Source organism: Oncorhynchus kisutch, linkage group LG9 (assembly GCF_002021735.2).
Source record: "Oncorhynchus kisutch isolate 150728-3 linkage group LG9, Okis_V2, whole genome shotgun sequence".
NCBI lineage: Eukaryota > Metazoa > Chordata > Actinopteri > Salmoniformes > Salmonidae > Oncorhynchus > Oncorhynchus kisutch.
The window spans coordinates 9,005,526-9,025,795 of NC_034182.2; the positions used below are offsets into that span (position 1 = coordinate 9,005,526).

The 20,270-nt window shown below is 43.7% G+C and overlaps 1 protein-coding gene across 4 annotated transcripts in view; it reads right to left on the minus strand.

Annotated features, from left to right (window-relative positions):
• The window catches only part of LOC109879969 (plexin-C1), a 27,930-nt gene extending 9,948 nt beyond the window's left edge, over positions 1–17,982 (minus strand). The window contains exons 1-22 of one of the 4 annotated variants that reach the window (XR_004210988.1): positions 16,814–17,982; positions 16,539–16,679; positions 15,860–15,994; positions 15,676–15,770; positions 13,953–14,233; positions 13,757–13,859; positions 13,410–13,497; positions 13,201–13,239; positions 11,198–11,331; positions 10,794–10,970; positions 10,223–10,325; positions 9,845–10,024; positions 9,547–9,717; positions 9,321–9,423; positions 9,026–9,127; positions 8,706–8,809; positions 8,528–8,569; positions 8,272–8,396; positions 7,862–8,060; positions 6,398–6,544; positions 5,262–5,430; positions 5,007–5,107 (exon numbers count right to left, since the gene is read on the minus strand). Coding sequence is in view for 3 of the 4 variants with exons in the window: in XM_031831797.1 (XP_031687657.1) it covers positions 5,007–5,107; positions 5,262–5,430; positions 6,398–6,544; positions 7,862–8,060; positions 8,272–8,396; positions 8,528–8,569; positions 8,706–8,809; positions 9,026–9,127; positions 9,321–9,423; positions 9,547–9,717; positions 9,845–10,024; positions 10,223–10,325; positions 10,794–10,970; positions 11,198–11,331; positions 13,201–13,239; positions 13,410–13,497; positions 13,757–13,859; positions 13,953–14,233; positions 15,676–15,770; positions 15,860–15,994; positions 16,539–16,679; positions 16,814–17,779 (3,705 nt within the window). In the remaining variant the exon portion in view is untranslated. The remainder of the gene's footprint in view (positions 1–5,006; positions 5,108–5,261; positions 5,431–6,397; positions 6,545–7,861; positions 8,061–8,271; positions 8,397–8,527; positions 8,570–8,705; positions 8,810–9,025; positions 9,128–9,320; positions 9,424–9,546; positions 9,718–9,844; positions 10,025–10,222; positions 10,326–10,793; positions 10,971–11,197; positions 11,332–13,200; positions 13,240–13,409; positions 13,498–13,756; positions 13,860–13,952; positions 14,234–15,675; positions 15,771–15,859; positions 15,995–16,538; positions 16,680–16,813) is intronic. The other 3 variants (XM_031831799.1, XM_031831798.1, XM_031831797.1) reach the window with 3 other exon arrangements.
• Between the last annotated feature and the right edge of the window lie 2,288 nt (positions 17,983–20,270).

Here is a 20,270-nt window from a genome sequence, read left to right on the forward strand (position 1 = left end):
TGGGAGATGCTATGGTGACCAGCGAGCTGAGATAAGGGGGGACTTTACCTAGCAGGGTCTTGTAGATGACATGGAGCCAGTGGGTTTGGCGACGAGTATGAAGCGAGGGCCAGCCAACGAGAGCGTACAGGTCGCAATGGTGGGTAGTATATGGGGCTTTGGTGATAAAACGGATTGCACTGTGATAGACTGCATCCAATTTGCTGAGTAGGGTATTGGAGGCTATTTTGTAAATGACATCGCCAAAGTCGAGGATTGGTAGGATGGTCAGTTTTACAAGGGTATGTTTGGCAGCATGAGTGAAGGATGCTTTGTTGCGAAATAGGAAGCCAATTCTAGATTTAACTTTGGATTGGAGATGTTTGATATGGGTCTGGAAGGAGAGTTTACAGTCTAACCAGACACCTAAGTATTTGTAGTTGTCCACGTATTCTAAGTCAGAGCCGTCCAGAGTAGTGATGTTGGACAGGCGGGTAGGTGCAGGTAGCGATCGGTTGAAGAGCATGCATTTAGTTTTACTTGTATTTAAGAGCAATTGGAGGCCACGGAAGGAGAGTTGTATGGCATTGAAGCTTGCCTGGAGGGTTGTTAACACAGTGTCCAAAGAAGGGCCGGAAGTATACAGAATGGTGTCGTCTGCGTAGAGGTGGATCAGGGACTCACCAGCAGCAAGAGCGACCTCATTGATGTATACAGAGAAGAGAGTCGGTCCAAGAATTGAACCCTGTGGCACCCCCATAGAGACTGCCAGAGGTCCGGACAGCAGACCCTCCGATTTGACACACTGAACTCTATCAGAGAAGTAGTTGGTGAACCAGGCGAGGCAATCATTTGAGAAACCAAGGCTGTCGAGTCTGCCGATGAGGATATGGTGATTGACAGAGTCGAAAGCCTTGGCCAGATCAATGAATACGGCTGCACAGTAATGTTTCTTATCGATGGCGGTTAAGATATCGTTTAGGACCTTGAGCGTGGCTGAGGTGCACCCATGACCAGCTCTGAAACCGGATTGCATAGCAGAGAAGGTATGGTGAGATTCGAAATGGTCGGTAATCTGTTTGTTGACTTGGCTTTCGAAGACCTTAGAAAGGCACGGTAGGATAGATATAGGTCTGTAGCAGTTTGGGTCAAGAGTGTCCCCCCCTTTGAAGAGGGGGATGACCGCAGCTGCTTTCCAATCTTTGGGAATCTCCGACGACACGAAAGAGAGGTTGAACAGGCTAGTAATAGGGGTGGCAACAATTTCGGCAGATAATTTTAGAAAGAAAGGGTCCAGATTGTCTAGCCCGGCTGATTTGTAGGGGTCCAGATTTTGCAGCTCTTTCAGAACATCAGCTGAATGGATTTGGGAGAAGGAGAAATGGGGAAGGCTTGGGCGAGTTGCTGTTGGGGGTGCAGTGCTGTTGTCCGGGGTAGGAGTAGCCAGGTGGAAAGCATGGCCAGCCGTAGAAAAATGCTTATTGAAATTCTCAATTATGGTGGATTTATCAGTGGTGACAGTGTTTCCTATCTTCAGTGCAGTGGGCAGCTGGGAGGAGGTGTTCTTATTCTCCATGGACTTTACAGTGTCCCAGAACTTTTTTGAGTTAGTGTTGCAGGAAGCAAATTTCTGCTTGAAAAAGCTAGCCTTGGCTTTTCTAACTGCCTGTGTATAATGATTTCTAGCTTCCCTGAACAGCTGCATATCACGGGGGCTGTTCGATGCTAATGCAGAACACCATAGGATGTTTTTGTGTTGGTTAAGGGCAGTCAGGTCTGGGGAGAACCAAGGGCTATATCTGTTCCTGGTTCTAAATTTCTTAAATGGGGCATGTTTATTTAAGATGGTTAGGAAGGCATTTAAAAAAAATATCCAGGCATCCTCTACTGACGGGATGAGATCAATATCCTTCCAGGATACCCCGGCCAGGTCGATTAGAAAGGCCTGCTCGCAGAAGTGTTTCAGGGAGCGTTTTACAATGATGAGTGGAGGTCGTTTGACCGCTGACCCATTACGGATGCAGGCAATGAGGCAGTGATCGCTGAGATCTTGGTTGAAGACAGCAGAGGTGTATTTAGAGGGGAAGTTGGTTAGGATGATATCTATGAGGGTGCCCGTGTTTAAGGTTTTGGGGAGGTACCTGGTAGGTTCATTGATTATTTGTGTGAGATTGAGGGCATCAAGTTTAGATTGTAGGATGGCTGGGGTGTTAAGCATGTTCCAGTTTAGGTCGCCTAGCAGCACGAACTCTGAAGATAGATGGGGGGCAATCAGTTCACATATGGTGTCCAGAGCACAGCTGGGGGCAGAGGGTGGTCTATAGCAGGCGGCAACGGTGAGAGACTTGTTTTTAGAGAGGTGGATTTTTAAAAGTAGAAGTTCAAATTGTTTGGGTACAGACCTGGATAGTAGGACAGAACTCTGCAGGCTATCTTTGCAGTAGATTGCAACACCGCCCCCTTTGGCAGTTCTATCTTGTCTGAAAATGTTGTAGTTTGGAATGAAAATGTCTGAGTTTTTGGTGGTCTTCCTAAGCCAGGATTCAGACACAGCTAGAACATCCGGGTTGGCAGAGTGTGCTAAAGCAGTGAATAGAACAAACTTAGGGAGGAGGCTTCTAATGTTAACATGCATGAAACCAAGGCTATTACGGTTACAGAAGTCGTCAAAAGAGAGCGCCTGGGGAATAGGAGTGGAGCTAGGCACTGCAGGGCCTGGATTCACCTCTACATCGCCAGAGGAACATAGGAGGAGTAGAATAAGGGTACGGCTAAAAGCTATGAGAATTGGTCGTCTAGAACGTCTGGAACATAGAGTAAAAGGACGTTTCTGGGGGCGATAAAATAGCATCAAGGTATAATGTACAGACAAATGTATGGTAGGATGTGAATACAGTGGAGGTAAACCTAGGTATTGAGTGATGAAGAGAGAGATATTGTCTCTAGAAACATCGTTGAAACCAGGAGATGTCATTGCATGTGTGGGTGGTGGAACTAATAGGTTGGATAAGGTATAGTGAGCAGGACTAGAGGCTCTACAGTGAAATAAGCCAATAAACACTAACCAGAACAGAAATGGACAAGACATATTGACATTAAGGAGAGGCATGCTTAGTCGAGTGATCAAAAGGGTCCGGTGAGTGGAGAGGTTGGTTGGTGATTTAGACAGCTAGCCAGGGCATCGGTAGCAAGCTAGCATAGGATGGAGGTCTGTTGTTAGCCACCTCCTGCGCTCCGTCAGTAGATTAGTGGGGTTCCGTGTGGTAGAGGGGATCAATCCAAATCACACAACAACAAAAATAAAAACAATAGATATAGTTATAGAGGCCCAAGAAGAAAACATAATAATAATAATTAAAAATAATTTAAAAAATAAAAAAATAAAAAATGTCCGATTGTCTATTCAGATAGCAGCCGGTAAGACAGCTAACGGTTAGCAGGCCGCAGATGGGCGTTCAGGTAACGTCGCGACGGAGGAGCCAGCCGAATAACTCCTTCGGGTAGATAACGTCGGCAGTCCAGTTGTGAAGGCCCGGTGGGGCTCCGCGAAGGCAGCAAACCGGGTCCGGATAGGCGACTGCAGCCCAGGTGCGATTGATGGAACTCAGGAGTGATTGACGGAGCTTGCTAGCTCCGGAACAATTGATGTTTGCTCCGGAATCGACGAAGGCCGATAGTCACACGGATAGCAGCTAGCTAGCTGTGAGATCCGGGCATGAATGTCCAGAGAGCAGTCGAAATCCAGGGACATGGAGAGAAAAATTGGTCCGGTATGCTCCGCTCCGAGCCGCGCTGCGCCGTACAGAACTGGCGATAGACTTTCGAGCCAAAGGATAGCCGATGACCACAAACCGTGGTTAGCTGAACACCAACGACTTGCCAGTAAAGGAGCCAACTAGCTTCTGAACTAGCTTCTGGATTAGCTTCTGGCTAGTTTCAGGCCAGCCTCCTGGAGTTTCTGGCTAGCTTCTTGGAGGATTACAGATCTGAGGTAAATAATACTTTTTTATAAATATACATTGGTGAGGCGGGTTGCAGGAGAGTGTTTTGAAGATGAGTTGATGGAAAATAAAAATAAAATGTATGTGAAAAAGTTGTAAATATATATATATACAGGACACGACAAGACGAGGACAAAAGACGTCTGAACTGCTATGCCACTTCAGACGGGCCTGGACATGTACTGGCTTAAGCAGGGGGACACGTCCTGCACTGAAGGATTTGAGTCCCTGGCGGCGTAGTGTGTTACTGATGGTAGGCTTTGTTACTTTGGTCCCAGCTCTCTGCAGGTAATTCAATAGGTCCCCCCGTGTGGTTCTGGGATTTTTGCTCACCGTTCTTGTGATAATTTTGACCCCACGGGGTGAGATCTTGCGTGGAGCCCCAGATCGAGGGAGATTATCAGTGGTCTTGTATGTCTTCCATTTCCTAATAATTGCTCCCACAGTTGATTTCTTCAATCCAAGCTGCTTACCTATTGCAGATTCAGTCTTCCCAGCCTGGTGCAGATCTACAATTTTGTTTCTGGTGTCCTTTGACAGCTCTTTGGTCTTGGCCGTAGTGGAGTTTGGATTGTGACTGTTTGAGGTTGTGGAAAGGTGTCTTTTATACTGATAACAAGTTCAAACGTGTGCCATTAATACAGGTAACGAGTGGAGGACAGAGGAGCCTCTTAAAGAAGAAGTTACAGGTCTGTGAGAGCCAGAAATCTTGCTTGTTTGTAGGTGACCAAATACTTATTTTCCACCATAATTTGCAAATAAATTCATAAAAAATCCTACAATGTGATTGTCTGGATTTTTTTTCTCATTTTGTCTGTCATAGTTGAAGTGTACCTATGATGAAAATTACAGGCCTCTCTCATCTTTTTAAGTGGGAGAACTTGCACAATTGGTGGCTGACTAAATACTTTTTTGTCCCACTGTATATTTTCTCTGTCCTAGATGGTGATTTGAGATGTGGAGAGAAATATTGAACGTGAGATTAGGTTAATTTCCTGTATCAGGAATCTTGGTAGTGTTCTTAACCTTGTAGTGCTTGAGTGTGTTGAGCATGGTCACTTCTCCTAGAACCCCTGAGCTGGCATCCACCTCTTTCAGTGGGACAAACCTTCCATTCTTCTCATACTCTGCAGAGTTCAAGAAACAGAGAGAGAGAGAAGTCATCCCTTTGAAAGAATGTATGATCGATCAAGATGTTTCATTTGCTTTTAGAGTCATAATTCACTCATCACTCTTCCATTCTCTCCTAATGTCTTGGACACGTGAGGTACTACAACTGACCAATGTGCATCTGTCGGAGAGGGATGTTGTAGGGGAAGCCAAACTTGGTCTTGAAGGCCAGGAGGATCTTCTCCTTGACCTGCTCCACCGTGTCACAGTCCAGAGCACTGACCTCCAGAGGCTCACTGACCTCTCCGTCTGTTCCCACAGCAAACAACACCTGTAGCCTCTGGGGTGGAGGGTGGAGGGCGCGGTCAGACAGACACACATACATCATGATGTAGGCTACTTGTATGAGGTTTGGGTTAGAAAATTAAACGTGAGATGAGATATATTCATCAGTGTGGCTAACCACTGAAGCTAACCTTCATTCCCACTATCTTTCTGCTTGGGTCAGGGAAACCACACAGTTAGCTAAAGATTTATAAAGCCACATGTCTGTGTATATCACTTGATGGACTTCATACAATAACACTTATACACTACAGGGATAAAATTTCTCTGTTATAAGAAACCACTGAGCAACTGTCTCAGCAGGATTACCATATGGCTCAACCTGTGCTTATAAAGACTACAGTTTGCGTCCATTTTGGGTCTGATTCATTTACTTCTAGACTCGTTTCTTTAATTTAAAAGGGTTAATCTTTCGAGTTTGAGAGACAAACTGAGAAATGTGCGAAAGCGGAGGCCATATCTACTAATAGCTTCCTAAAACAGCAATAGTTTCCCCTGTCAACATCGCATGTGAGGATCTTTATGAGGGTAACATCACTTTCAACCCATCTACTTTTGCCAGCATACTGATATATGTTTTCTAACAGACTAGCTCCTCTAACCACATATTTTCTGGTAACAAACAAAACATAAAGGAGGAACTGCCAACTACCTCTCTCGCTATGCCCTAGATCCAGGAAGGGTGCGTCTGTGGCAGTGTGTGTGTGTGTGTGTGTGTGTGTGTGTGTGTGTGTGTGTGTGTGTGTGTGTGTGTGTGTGTGTGTGTGTGTGTGTGTGTGTGTGTGTGTGTGTGTGTGTGTGTGTGTGTGTGTGTGTGTGTGTGTGTGTGTGTGTGTGTGTGTGTGTGTGTGTGTGTGTGTGTGTGTGTGTGTGTTTGTGTGTGTGTGTGTGTGTGTGTGTGTGGCAGTGTGTGTGTGTGTGTGTGTGTGTGGCAGTGTGTGTGTGTGTGGCAGTGTGTGTACCATTGGGCTGAAGTCCTGAGCCTGCCACAGTAACCAGTCTTCGTTAAGTGTGTAAAGAGCCTTTTCTGTGACTGAGTCCACTGGGCCTTTAGACATCTGCTGGGTCAGGGCACACACTAGCAGGAAAAGGGGCTGGCCCACACTCTCCTGTTGGGACACAACACACACAGCTCAGTTAAACACACACAAACCGGTATTCACATGTACAATTAGGTATGACTCATTAACATGCACTCGTATGAAAAGTTACAAAATCAGACACTCATTTACATAGACACTCAAACACACGTGGAAATGTGTGAGAGAAAAATATAAGATGTACTGTGAGCTGACCATAATGAAATGGAGGCTAATAAATACATACAATATGAATGAATAAGGCTTTGATAGAAGTAGCAAGAAAATAATAAATATAGACTGATATAGATAGACGGATGGACCCCGAGGAAGCCGTAGAGGCAGACGGACTGACCCCGAGGAAGCCGTAGAGGCAGACGGACTGACCCCGAGGAAGCCGTAGAGGCAAACGGATGGACCCCGGGGAAGCCGTAGAGGCAGACGGACTGACCCCGAGGAAGCCGTAGAGACAGACGGACTGACCCTGAGGAAGCCGTAGAGGCAGACGGACTGACCCCGAGGAAGCCGTAGAGGCAAACGGATGGACCCCGAGGAAGCCGTAGAGGCAGACGGACTGACCCCGAGGAAGCCGTAGAGACAGACGGACTGACCCTGAGGAAGCCGTAGAGGCAGACGGACTGACCCCGAGGAAGCCATAGAGACAGACGGACTGACCCTGAGGATGCCGTAGAGGCAGACGGACTGACCCTGAGGAAGCCATAGAGACAGACGGACTGACCCTGAGGAAGCCGTAGAGTCAGACGGACTGACCCCGAGGAAGCCGTAGAGACAGACGGACTGACCCTGAGGAAGCCATAGAGACAGACGGACTGACCCAGAGGAAGCCGTAGAGGCAGACGGACTGACCCCGAGGAAGCCGTAGAGACAGACGGACTGACCCTGAGGAAGCCGTAGAGACAGACAGATTGACCCAAAGGAAGCCGTAGAGACCGACGGACGGACCCTGAGGAAGCTGTAGAGACAGACAGATTGATTCTGAGGAAGCCGTAGAGACAGACGGACTGACCCTGAGGAAGCCATAGAGACAGACGGACTGACCCTGAGGAAGTCGTAGAGTCAGACGGACTGACCCCGAGGAAGCCGTAGAGACAGACGGACTGACCCTGAGGAAGCCATAGAGACAGACGGACTGACCCAGAGGAAGCCGTAGAGGCAGACGGACTGACCCCGAGGAAGCCGTAGAGACAGACGGACTGACCCTGAGGAAGCCGTAGAGACAGACAGATTGACCCAAAGGAAGCAGTAGAGACAGACGGACGGACCCTGAGGAAGCTGTAGAGACAGACAGATTGATTCTGAGGAAGCCGTAGAGACAGACGGACTGACCCTGAGGAAGCCGTAGAGACAGATGGACATCCAGTTGGTGAGAAGCTTCTCTACGATGGACTCGGTACGTCGCAGCATGAGTTTGGGCTGGGAGTTACTGGGCTGCTCCATCAGAGCCCTGAGTAGTTCCTCCATCACCTGGGTCAGGTAGGGGAGGTCACCGTGGAGGGACACGGTCAGCAGGGAGGCCACCGCACACCTTGTAGGACACAACATACCTCAGACTTATGACATCTCTATTACCTGCTATACACGCCAACCTGCTCATCCATAATGACTTAAATGACACCTAAAACATTTCTACTGTACTATATACAGTACATTAACCTTATCTGTCGTATATCCTATACCCAAACCAGCTAAGTGACACTTGGCCTAAATTGTGTCCTGTCCTGTCCTCACTGACTCACTTCTCCTTGACGTTGAAGTTCTTCTGCTCCTCCAGAGCGTGGACGAAGGAGGTGAGGAACACTTGATCCCGGATCAGTCTGGACAGGGCCTGACAGCTCTCGTCTGGCTGCACCTTCACCGCGTCCTGACCACAGGACAGATGTTAGCTACTTATGGAAATCTATTACATCCTCCGTTTCCCTTCCAGTCATTGATAAAGTCACGTTATGGCAATCAGACGAGCAGATTTCACATACGGTTCAAATCAAATCACACCTGGCCAATGTCTTTGATACAGGAGGTCATCACAGGTCCACCCTAATAGAAACAATAGGACAAACTATGAACATAAAAACACAACCTGTCTGTCCATTTAATACAACATTTCTTATTTTAAAGCAGACTGTATTAGGTATACTGCATTGACTCTGTTCTGTGCTCTGCTCCTACGTACGTCAGGGAAGAAGATCCTGGAAGCAAAGTGCTTGTAGTCCAAGAAAGGGATGGCTCCAACGTTCTCAATTAAATCACACTTTTCCGTCTGCATATCCACAAATCCTAGAGAACAGAAGGGTAAGTAAAGGTGTTTCTTTTTGGTGTAACTATACCGTATGAACCCTATGTGTGAATTGCATGTGGGTGGTAGTCATGGGCCTTGACTCTGTTAAAATCCATTTATGATGCCAATTTGGTGCATCAGTGAGTATGAGTGTGTGTGTGTCTGTGTGTGATTTAAGAATATAAATCAAGGTTGGTGTGTCCACGATGACTGACCTTGTCTGATGTCATTTCTGATGTCACACTCCAGCTGATCCAGCTGCTTGTTCATTTGTGCCGCCATTTTCCTCTGTTTATTGTAGGAATACAACACCACACCTGATCAGGACAGGAGAAGAGCTTTATTCACACACACACACACACCACCATACCTAAACCTATTCAACCAAACCAGGTCAGACCTAATTTCAGAACCCAGAACCAAATCTTGTGTGCCAGCTACTTGATTGGACATTTACAGTTTGTCATGAGACACTAAGTCAAAACAAAGTTGATAAAGGTGAATACTTACCCACAATGACCACAATGACGATGGGTATAAGCACAAGGATGATTAGCAGTGAAGGTGCAGCTTGTTTTGGCAAAAGTATTTTGGTGAAGTTTCCAACTCTTATCTGAAAAACAAGCACATCATAATGCATGTTGACTGTAAAATACTATTTCCAAGGACAGTTCTGATTCGGAGTTTCCAAGAGCAATTAACAGCCTTTTTGAATTTATCTAAATAAGAGGTTTACCCTCAGTGAATTGATGTTAAAGTTGGGAGTGTTCTTTATCTCACAGATGACAGAGTCAGTCTCGTTGCTCGTCTCGATGGTGTCCATGACACACTCTACATCATGGTTCTCCTCCTGAACACCAAACACTAAGATCTCTTCTGTGGTGATATTCAACTTGTCAGCCCTTTTCTGAAATAAAAATAAAAATAGAAATGGAATGTGTGTGTATGAATGAATGAGAAAGAGAGAGGGAGTGTGCTACCAAAATGCATATGTGTGTGTATCCGTGCCTCCATGCATGTGCATGTGTGTATACCTCAATGGTGACACGCATGTCATTTCCTGTCTTGATTGCGGTGTAGCTGGTGAATTCTGGGTCGGGATGGTAGGTGAACTGTGATGAGCAGGCCAGTGTCTGATTGGCCACTCTCAGAGACACTGTGGAGGTGACTGGCTGGTTTATGTGTTCAAAGGGAGGTGTGTGGTACCACAGAGTCTAAAAACACCAACAACATGAATTAGAATACCTCAGAAATTGAGGCCCCCATGACTGATTTCTGTGTTGTGTGAAGGTGAAAGTTTGGTGAGGTGTGTGTATATTAGGTTCATATTAGGTTGCTGACTGGTTACGTGAGGGGTAAAGACATGACGCTTAGTCAAGAAATCAATTAAATCAGTCTGTTAAGATGCCTACCCCAGAGCTGTATTTGGTTTGGATTGTCTGAGGGGCGTGGTCATGAACAACCTCCTCCACAAACTCCAGATGGGACCCGTGGACCTTGATCTTCCTCTTCCCACTGCAGGACACATACAAAATCAACCAATCAGAGGAGGGTTGTTGGTCACACCTAGCGTGCCGATGGGAATTGTAGTCATGTCTAAACCACATTATTTAAATAAGCCAGAGGAAGAAAAAAAAGTTGTAATACAAAACAAAGCATTTGACAGAATAAATTAAGTAAAACTAGCTAACCAAGCATGAAGAATCTGCTTTAGAGAGCTACCAAAAGCAAAAAGGGAAGCCAGTGCTGAGCAGCTGAGAGAAAGAGGGAAATGAAACATCTATTAAAACACACAATGAAGCAACTTCTGGGAAGCGGCCCACTTTCTTTTCCCATCAGACAACACCATGGCCAGTAGCCATATGTGGAAACGAGTTACAGGCATGTTTCTTAACCTCTGTATAGCTTGTGTGTGTGTGTGTATATATAACAATTCTGATCATATGTGCATACGTATGTGGGTGTGTTTGTGTGTGTTTTTACCTAGCCCAGGTAGTGCTTGGTGTTAGCCCAGTGCAGGATGGTGAGGACCCATAGGTGACAGTGGCCTTGCCCAGACAGCGACCGTCTGGCAGCACGGCACACACACTGACAGAACCTTTGTCTCCACTGGGGATGTGGAACGTCAGACTGGATCCAGTGTGGTTCCACACTGGAGACCTGACCATGTGATACACACACTACACAGGTTAGATACACACTTTACAAAAACACAGTGGTAAGGCATTGGGTTTTCATGAATGAATTGAGCACCAGTGGAAAAAACCCATCTAAATCATTGTTTAAAAGCATTGATTTAAATAATCCACGTTTTATGTATCTCAAAAAATCATGTTTGCATCATTAGAAAACAAATCATATTCAACCGATTGTCCACTTTGACTCACTCCTTGAGACTGCAGTTCATGTGCCCTTGGATGCGAACCTTGGTCACATGATCCAGGTTCTCTCCATTCATCAAGGCATGGTTTCTCCCATGGAAGGACAGAACACTGGGCTCTATGGAAAAGATCACTGGCTCCTAACAAACAAACAGACACAGAGACAGACACAGACAATATTTCTGATAAAGACAAGTGAAACTAAATATGTGTTTGTGGCTGTAGGCTTGGTCTTTAGTTTTGGTAATTAATGATGAGTGACAAAGTTAGAGGCATAAATATCATACCCCCCAAAAATGCTAACCTCCCCTTTTATTGTAATGGTGAGAGGTTAGCATGTCTTGGGGGTATGACATTTGTGCATCTGTAACTTTGTCACATTATTCCCGATTCATTCAGTATTATTTGTAATCATAGTAGAATCCACATTAATGTAGAAGTGTTTAGAAACATTCTACTCTTATTTACAATAAAAGTGACTCCGAAATTACTTACGAAATTACTTACGAAATGTAATTACGAATTTACATTAATTTCAATTGGGCCAAAAAAATATCTGAAACAACCAAAACAAACAGAAAATATGGGACTGAAATACTAAACTTTTGACAACTTTAATATACATACAGATAAGTGAATTTCTCCCAATACTTTTGGTCCCCTAAAATGGTGGGACTATGTACAAAAAGTGCTGTAATTTCTAAATTGTTCACCCAATATGGATGAAAATACCCTCAAATTAAAGCTGATAGTCTGCACTTTAACTTCGTAGTCATTGTATCATTTTAAATCCAAAGTGCTGAGCCAAAACAACAAAAAATGTGTCACTGTCCCAATACTTTTGGAGTTCACTGTATGTAATTATGATGGATGGTTTGAAATCTACTACTACTGCCCCGAGGCAAAGTCATGTGATCCATGATCCCCACTGCAAGAGGTATGATGACTTGACTCAGAGACAAATATCTTCTTACTACATATATATATATATATATATATATATATATATATATATATATATATATATATATATATATATATATATATATATATAACCTTTTTGATCCGCCTGGTTGAGATAAAATCTCTATTTTACGAGTGATCTATATGTAGGATGCCCAGATCTATGAATATTGCTCTGTCTAACTGAATATAGTATCTTGGCATTGGTAGATATCCATTTGAGTGTCTTCATTTTGTCCTCAATCTTAGCTTTCGAGAGCGAGTGTGAGAGAGTGAGGTTTGATAAGGCCAAAGGAACATTATGACACTTTGCAAACACCAAACCCTATAAGGAACAAACACTTCCTTCACCACCAAACACACACAGCTATATTCATCACATCTAATTCAATTATTCACATTTCATTCAAACTGTGAGGAGCATCATAACAAAGTAATCCCATTAAAACATCTCAAATACAGACACTATAATGAATCTTTCGGGGTTATTAAATTTCAGATGTTAACACTGTTTTAGCTGTTGAAATAAGTTATGTATGTATGTATGTATGTATGTATGTATGTATGTATGTATGTATGTATGTATGTATGTATGTATGTATGTATGTATGTATGTATGTATGTATGTATGTATGTATGTATGTATGTATGTATGTATGTATGTATGTATGTATGTATGTATGTATGTATGTACAGTAAGTAGCTTACGACACACGTGTGAACACATATTTGCTTTGGTAGTGTATAGGTTGTAGTGACCATATACAAGAATGCTTTGTCCTTGTCACATAACAGATGTCCTAAGCTATTTGATAGGTACTTTGCATGAAATGACTGTGCCGGCAATGTCACCGTGAAAATCTCAGACCACTTCAAGTCCACTCTGTGTCACGTGCAGACACACACGCACACTTGCGCACAAAAAACCCCACATACATACGAACTTAGTTCCCTGTTCTGAGATCAAACTTCCCTATAAGGGACATAAGATCCACTGAGAGATGCTGATGAAGAGGAAAAGGCTGTGATCAGCAGGATGGACTTACAGAGTAGTTCAAACCTGACTGGCTGAGTCTGCACACGTCCTGGGGAAGGAAGTGAGAGAGGGTTGATGAACAAGATACAGGAACACACATGGTGAAGAAGTTGCGAGATGAACACCCTCAAATACGGGGTGTGTGTGTGTGTGTGTGAGAGAGAGAGAGAGAGAGAGAGAGAGAGAGAGAGAGAGAGAGAGAGAGAGAGAGAGAGATACCTGTATGGGGTCTGAGTTGGCAGACCTGGTTGTCCAGGAGCAGACATCATTACTCCAGCTACATCCAGCTGTCATGCACTGAGAACACCTGAGAGACACAGAGACAGGAATAAGAATACTACACTGAGTTTAATCATAAACATGTGTACCATCTGTTACTCAAGCAAAATGTGGACTAACAAATCTATAACATACAGAAAGGCAAGTGTGTAACACAATCTGCCCAACATATCATTTAAAAGATGTATTTAGAGTAAATATTGAAGTAGGTCTAAACAAGTAGGTTGAAACATAGCTATATGATGGTGCTGAGGCGTAGTATGACAGATCTGGGATTTCTGACTGACAGGGCAGAGGTAGGTGGTCCAGTGATGTCTGAACAGTTTGTGAGCATCAGTTTCTCAGCAAGGTTCTGCTTCCCCACTCTTATCTTCACTGTGACATTCAAACCTATGTGGGAGAACACAGGGAAACAATCTCTAAGCAAGATGCTCCATTTTGTCAATGGGAAATGTACAGGAGAGTTAGAAGGTGAAAGGTTACCTTCAGCAGGAAGCTGGTCGCTGGAGAACAGGCAGGAGCATTGCGGAAAAGCTGGAGCGGGACTTGTCCTGTCACACAGATCACCTCTTTTATTGAAGAAGTTACAGGTAAAGGTGAGACTTCCTGTCCCATTCACATTCAGGTGGACCTTGACAGTGAGTGTGATCTTCTCTCCACTGCTGCTCTTCTCCACCTGGTAAGAGACCATGTTCTGTTGTTGGGAGTCCTCAGAGATGGAGATCCAGGCTGAAGGCTGAAGGCAGTCATCCTGAAACGAACATCTAGATCACATCACATAGAGGGGTCAGGCTGAGCAGGTTTAGGGTGACACAGATAAACAGGACAAGTTTGGAGTCATTTAGAAATGTCATGGTTTTTTTTCTAAGAAAAGCTATTTTTTTGTCCATTAAAATAACATCAAATTGATCAGAAATACAGTGTAGACATTGTTAATGTCGTAAATGATTATTGTAGCTGGAAATGTCTGTTTTTTAAAACAAAAAACACCAGTCTCAATGCCAACAGTGAAGAGGTGACTCCGGGATGCTGGCCTTCTAGGCAGAGTTGCAAAGAAAAAGCCATATCTCAGACTGGCCAATAAAAAATAAAGATTACGATGGGCAAAAGAACACAGACACTGGACAGAGGAACTCTGCCTAGATGGCCAGCATCCCGGAGTCACCTCTTCACTGTTGACGTTGAGACTGGTGTTTTGCGGGTACTATTTAATGAAGCTGCCAGTTGAGAACTTGTGAGGCACCTATTTCTCAAACTAGACACCAGTGTACTTGTCCTCTTGCTCAGTTGTGCACCGGGGCCTCCCACTCCTCTTTCTATTCTGGTTAGAGCCAGTTTGTGCTGTCCTGTGAAGTGAGTAGTACACAGCGTTGTACGAGATCTTCAGTTTCTTGTCAATTTCTCACATGGAATAGCCTTCATTTCTCAGAACAAGAATAGACTGATGAGTTTCAGAAGAAAGGTCTTTGTTTCTGGCCATCTTGAGCCTGTAATCAAACCCACAAATGCTGTAGCTCCAGATACTCAACTAGTCTAAAGAAGGCCAGTTGTATTGCTTCTTTAATCAGAACAACAGTTTTCAGCTGTGCTAACATAATTGCAAAAGGGTTTTCTAATGATCAATTAGCTTTTTAAAATGATAAACTTGGATTAGCTAACACAACGTGCCATTGGAACACAGGAGTGATGGTTGCTGATAATGGGCCTCTGTACGCCTATGTAGATATTCTATAAAAAAATCAGCCGTTTCCAGCTTTTCATTTACAACATTAACAATGTCTACACTGTATTTCTGATCAATTTGATGTTATTTTAATGGACAACAAAATGGCTTTTCTTTCAAAAACAAGGACATTTCTAAGTGACCCCAAACTTTTGAACGGTAGTGTATATTCACAGGAAGTTTCATCTATAGTGCCACGTTTATTTTAAGAAGCTCTGGGTGATAGAGGAAATGCCCTTTGTTCTACCACTCTGAATTTGTAAAAATCAAGATCATATGATATTAAAAAACCTGGGCCGAGGTATGTCATTAACACAGACAAACCAACTGTCCTCATTGAATTACATTGAAATGACTGCCACTGTTGATCTTCATAACAAGAATTAAAAAGTACATTTTAGAAAAGAAAATATGTGACATCATAAAGAAATCTCTATATAGCGTAAGTTGTAGAAGTGTGTAGTTGTGGTTCTTGTGACTGACCTTGACTCACACCAGCCACAGAAGGGGTCCTGAGCAGACCAACAGTCCTTCAGACTCTTGTGTTCACTGCACTGAGCCACAGGCACACGCATCATCTACAACAAACACACAATATTATGTCCTGGGTCCTATTTCAGAATGCTTGTACTGTATAATATTTATCTCTGTGTACAGTAGAACTTACCTGGTTCCTCAGTGCCATGTACACATGTTTGCGGTCCACTGGATCCAGGTGCATCTTGGGAAACACACGGCGGTCGTCATCTGAATTGTAGAGCACTCTGGGACAGGCAGGTTTGTAGGCCTTGTCTACAGCAAGCTGACATGGGACAGAGAGTGACACTTTAATAACATCTCTCTGTAGATTGACACATAACACTCACAAACCACAATACATAACATTGCCCTAGGAAATCCCCTATACTGCAGCTGTAAATATCAGTTGACCACACACATTCTCTCTGTCAACAAGAGTATGAATTTGATGATGATGATACATGATAGACTAACAATCACTGATGTGTAGTGGTGACCAAACCCCTGTCTGGTTTGTTAGAGTGTACTGCATGGTGGTGATATTTCTGTTAGAAACATGCAGGGGATTTGGCTGGATTATTAAAGCTTTCCAGGGACAACACTGCACAAAGGAGACTATTGTGCCTAATAAAGTAACTGTGGGTTTTCTCCAGGCTAATTTAGACCTCGGTAAAAAAAAATGCTGTTATTCTGTTGTATGAGTATCTGTGTGTTCAAGGGAGAAATAAGGACACGAGAAGGGTGTTATGAGGCCAGTGTGTGTGTGTGTGTGTGTGTGTGTATGTGTGTGTGTGTGTGTTGAGTTCTCATAACTGTGTTCCACAGACCTTGATGAGTTGTCCGTCTCCTGTCCCAATGAAGAACACCAGCCAGGAGTTGTGTCTCACTGCCAACACTGATGTCATGGAGCTGTATCTAAACACCACTGCTTCTGGATGCAGGTCCTGGGTGGTACCCGTTGGCAATGCCTGGAGCAGCATACATATCCGTGTTAAAGACAATCTCAACACATTTGCTAAGAAATTAGGGTAACGATAATGATAGTGTCTTTGTTATGGTGTTGGTTATAAACCATACATAAAATCATCATCATCTCACCAACCTCTGCACAGCCTTTATAGCAGAAGTCTGGGTCATTGTATTTGAGTTGAGGCCCTGTAGAGCTGATGTTATAGATGGCCAGCACGGTGTTGATGGGGTCGCTTGTGTTACCAGCCGTGAACACACCTGCCCAGAGCACCTGCCCATGGAGCCCACCAGAACCTTGAATCACAGAGGAAGACAGGAGCTCCCGCCGCTCCGTGTTTCCACAGCATTTGAGTGTTGCACCTTGGAAGTGTCTCAAAGTATTTGTTTTACTGTTCTCGCTCTTGAACAAAATAACTCGAACTTGACGCTCTTGGGGAACGTTCGAGAACACGTAGATGTGTGAATTACTCTGAAAGCCGTCCACAAACTGAAAGTTCTCCTTTTGTCTGGCGTCAATATACGGAGTCGTACTCTCATCTGAATGAGAAAAGATTCCCCCATGCTGTCCGTCTAGTGTATTCCGTAGGTCAAGCAACTGATCTGAATTCACACACGCTTTACGCACACGGCTCGGCAGCCTTCCAGCCATAATGTAGGAGTTCGTCCCGACATCAACAATAAAGCCAATGGTTGAATCTCCAGGGTCCAATGAACCCACTTCAATATTCTCCGAATGCACAGATTTCGAGATTTCGTTGAGATCCAGTATTTCACAGTAACCGCATTTTGTGGTTCCACAGGTGATCAAGGTCTTGTTTTTGATGAATGGCAGTAAAATGTTTACCTTAAATGGATACGTTTCATTGGAAGGGGGTGCTTCTTGGTTAGGATAAACTACATTCGGAGTATCCCTCTTTATAACTTTGGTAAAATCATGGTTCAGCTGGTAGAGTCGGTCATCCGTAACGACGTATACGGATCGGTCACTAATGGCAAAGTCGCGGACGTCTCCATCAAATGTGAGATTCTCCTGGCCCCAACCCCAGTCCACACAGGCGAGGAGAACCCCCCAGAAAACAGCCTTCATCTCGTATGTCATGTAGTCAGTCAAGCCTGAGAGAGTGCATGGTAAACTCTGTTCTGCGCCTCTGATGCCACTGTCCTACTGTGCCGAAGGCCAATTAAAGGGATTGCGTAAAAGCGCACAGTGGATGGATGCTGCAACTATGTGTTAACTTTAGGTCATTCAATTTAGTAGCGGCGGTTATGTACTGAGACTCAGATTTCCGTGTTTAACTCTCTACTGTGATGTCAAGATAAACGTTAGTTCCCTACCTTTCAATCTCAGCAGAGGGTGTTGCAGTAACATCGTTGTTTGGATGTTTCCAAAACGTCTCCAAACGGGCATTTCTGGTAATGCCTATATTGCCTATTCAAATGTCAGTGTCAACATCACCATCACCTATATGATTATTGAGATTGAAATACTTTGTTTAAATAATAAAATACTTAACCGAGAGTGAATGCCTCAAACATTACAATGATGTCCTCATGATCCCAAGGGGGGCATTTATGTTCGGTCCTTCACTGCGTTCTGGTGGAGAAAGTGTTACATTACTAGACAAAATTCTACCCCAAAGACTGGCATGCAGTGGTGTAAAGTACTTAAGTAAAATACACCAAAAACTTCAGTTGTATCAGTACTTTATTTATGTTTGACAACTTTTACTCCACTACATTCCTAAAGAAAATAGTTTTTACTCTATTCATTTTCCCTGACACTCAAAAGTACTTGTTACATTTTAAATGCTTAGCAGGACAGGAACATTGTCAAATTCACACTTATCAAGATAATGTCCCTGGTCATCCCTGCCTCTGATCTGGCGGACTCACTAAATAGAAATGCTTTGTGTGTAAATTATTTCTGAGTGTTGAAGTGTGCCTCTGGCTTCCTTAATATAAGACATTTGAAATTATTTATGATTTAACTTTTGATACTTAAATATATTTAAAACCAAATACTTCTATTCAAGTAGTATTTGACTGGGTAACTTCACTTGAGTCTTTTTCTATTAAGGTATCTTTACATTTACTCAAGTGTGACAATTGGTCACTTTTTCTTCCACTGCTGGCATTATGTACACCAGAATCTACTCGCGTACCAGGTCTTGAATTAAGATATAGTTACAAGTCTATTTGCGCCCGTACTGGATGGAAACCACAAGTGTAATGGCTGTGTTCAAATACAATGGCACTTATAAATGAAGATCCTCTAAACACCACCAAACAGGGAAACAGATCCCAATCAAATGTTATTTGACGTGCTCCACTAAGGCAGTTATTTATCTTATAACTTGTCATTGTGGTAAGAATTATGTGGGTAAAACAAAGCTCGAATTAAAAAGCACGAATCTCGGAGCATTTTAGCGCCATCAGGTGGTCAAAAACTAAATTTACCCAGTTGCGGCCCACTTCTTGGAAGCAACCACTGGATTTCGTTATATCGGCATCGAACGTGTCACCCTCTCTAGGAGAGGGGGTGAACTCGACGATTTATTGTTAAACGAGAGGCTGCCTGGATCTTTCATTTAAAGACTCTTGCTCCCTTCCGTCTCAATGTAGACTTGTATCTTAAGCCATTCTTGTGATTCTTGTGATTTTGCTATTGTAAATGTTTGTAGGCTTATGTAGCCAAATTGTATCTATGATCATATGCTATCCTTTCATGTTTTTGGTATGTTATTTTTACATCTGAGAATGTACCAATGATATCAGGCCACACCCTGCCATGATTAGACACCTGTGTCTGTTTTTTGACACTATATAAACTAGTCACCCCGCAGTGTTTGTCATTATACCCTGATGAAGACACCTTGTTTGTCGAAACGTTGGTTATTAGGTTATTCAATTATTGCGTCTGAGCTCCTAGTGTCCAGATCTCCGTTAATTTTACAAGTTGAAAGGTAACAGCCACCTCTAAGATGTTTTTATTTTTATTGTTTATGTTCAAACAATACATGTAACAAAAAGTGAAATCTTGCACTATGATACTTTTTGAAAGGTTACATTCACACACATTCATCTGTCCCCATAGCCATGGTAAATAAGGGTGCTGCAGCTCCCCCTGATGAACTGGGCCTTGATTACTCCTGCATGAGCGGAGAAAAAGACCCCGTCACTTGATACAGGACTCAATATTGAGAATGGGCCCATGGCATCCCTCAGCTCTCTCTAGATTGGGGGTCATAAAGCTTAAAGTGCTCCAACTCTCCACAAGGTCCTATAAGTAAGTAGCCTTGGCTTCTGCAAGCCAGAACAATTCATAGGAACAGGATCTCCTGTTTCTGTATCGTGAGGCAGCTTGATGTACACGTCCACCCGCTGGAGACGACTCTAGTCTAGCGCAGGGCCTTCCCAACGATCTCCTTAATTACAATTTCCAAAAATGTAAGACCTATTTCATCCAAGAATAATGGAGGAGAAGGCGATTTACACTGGAGTAAGATCAACCACGTTGCCAACATACTTGCGAAGACTCAAAGGACAGTCTTCTATGTTGACCTCAGAATGCAGGTTCCTTCCAGACCTAA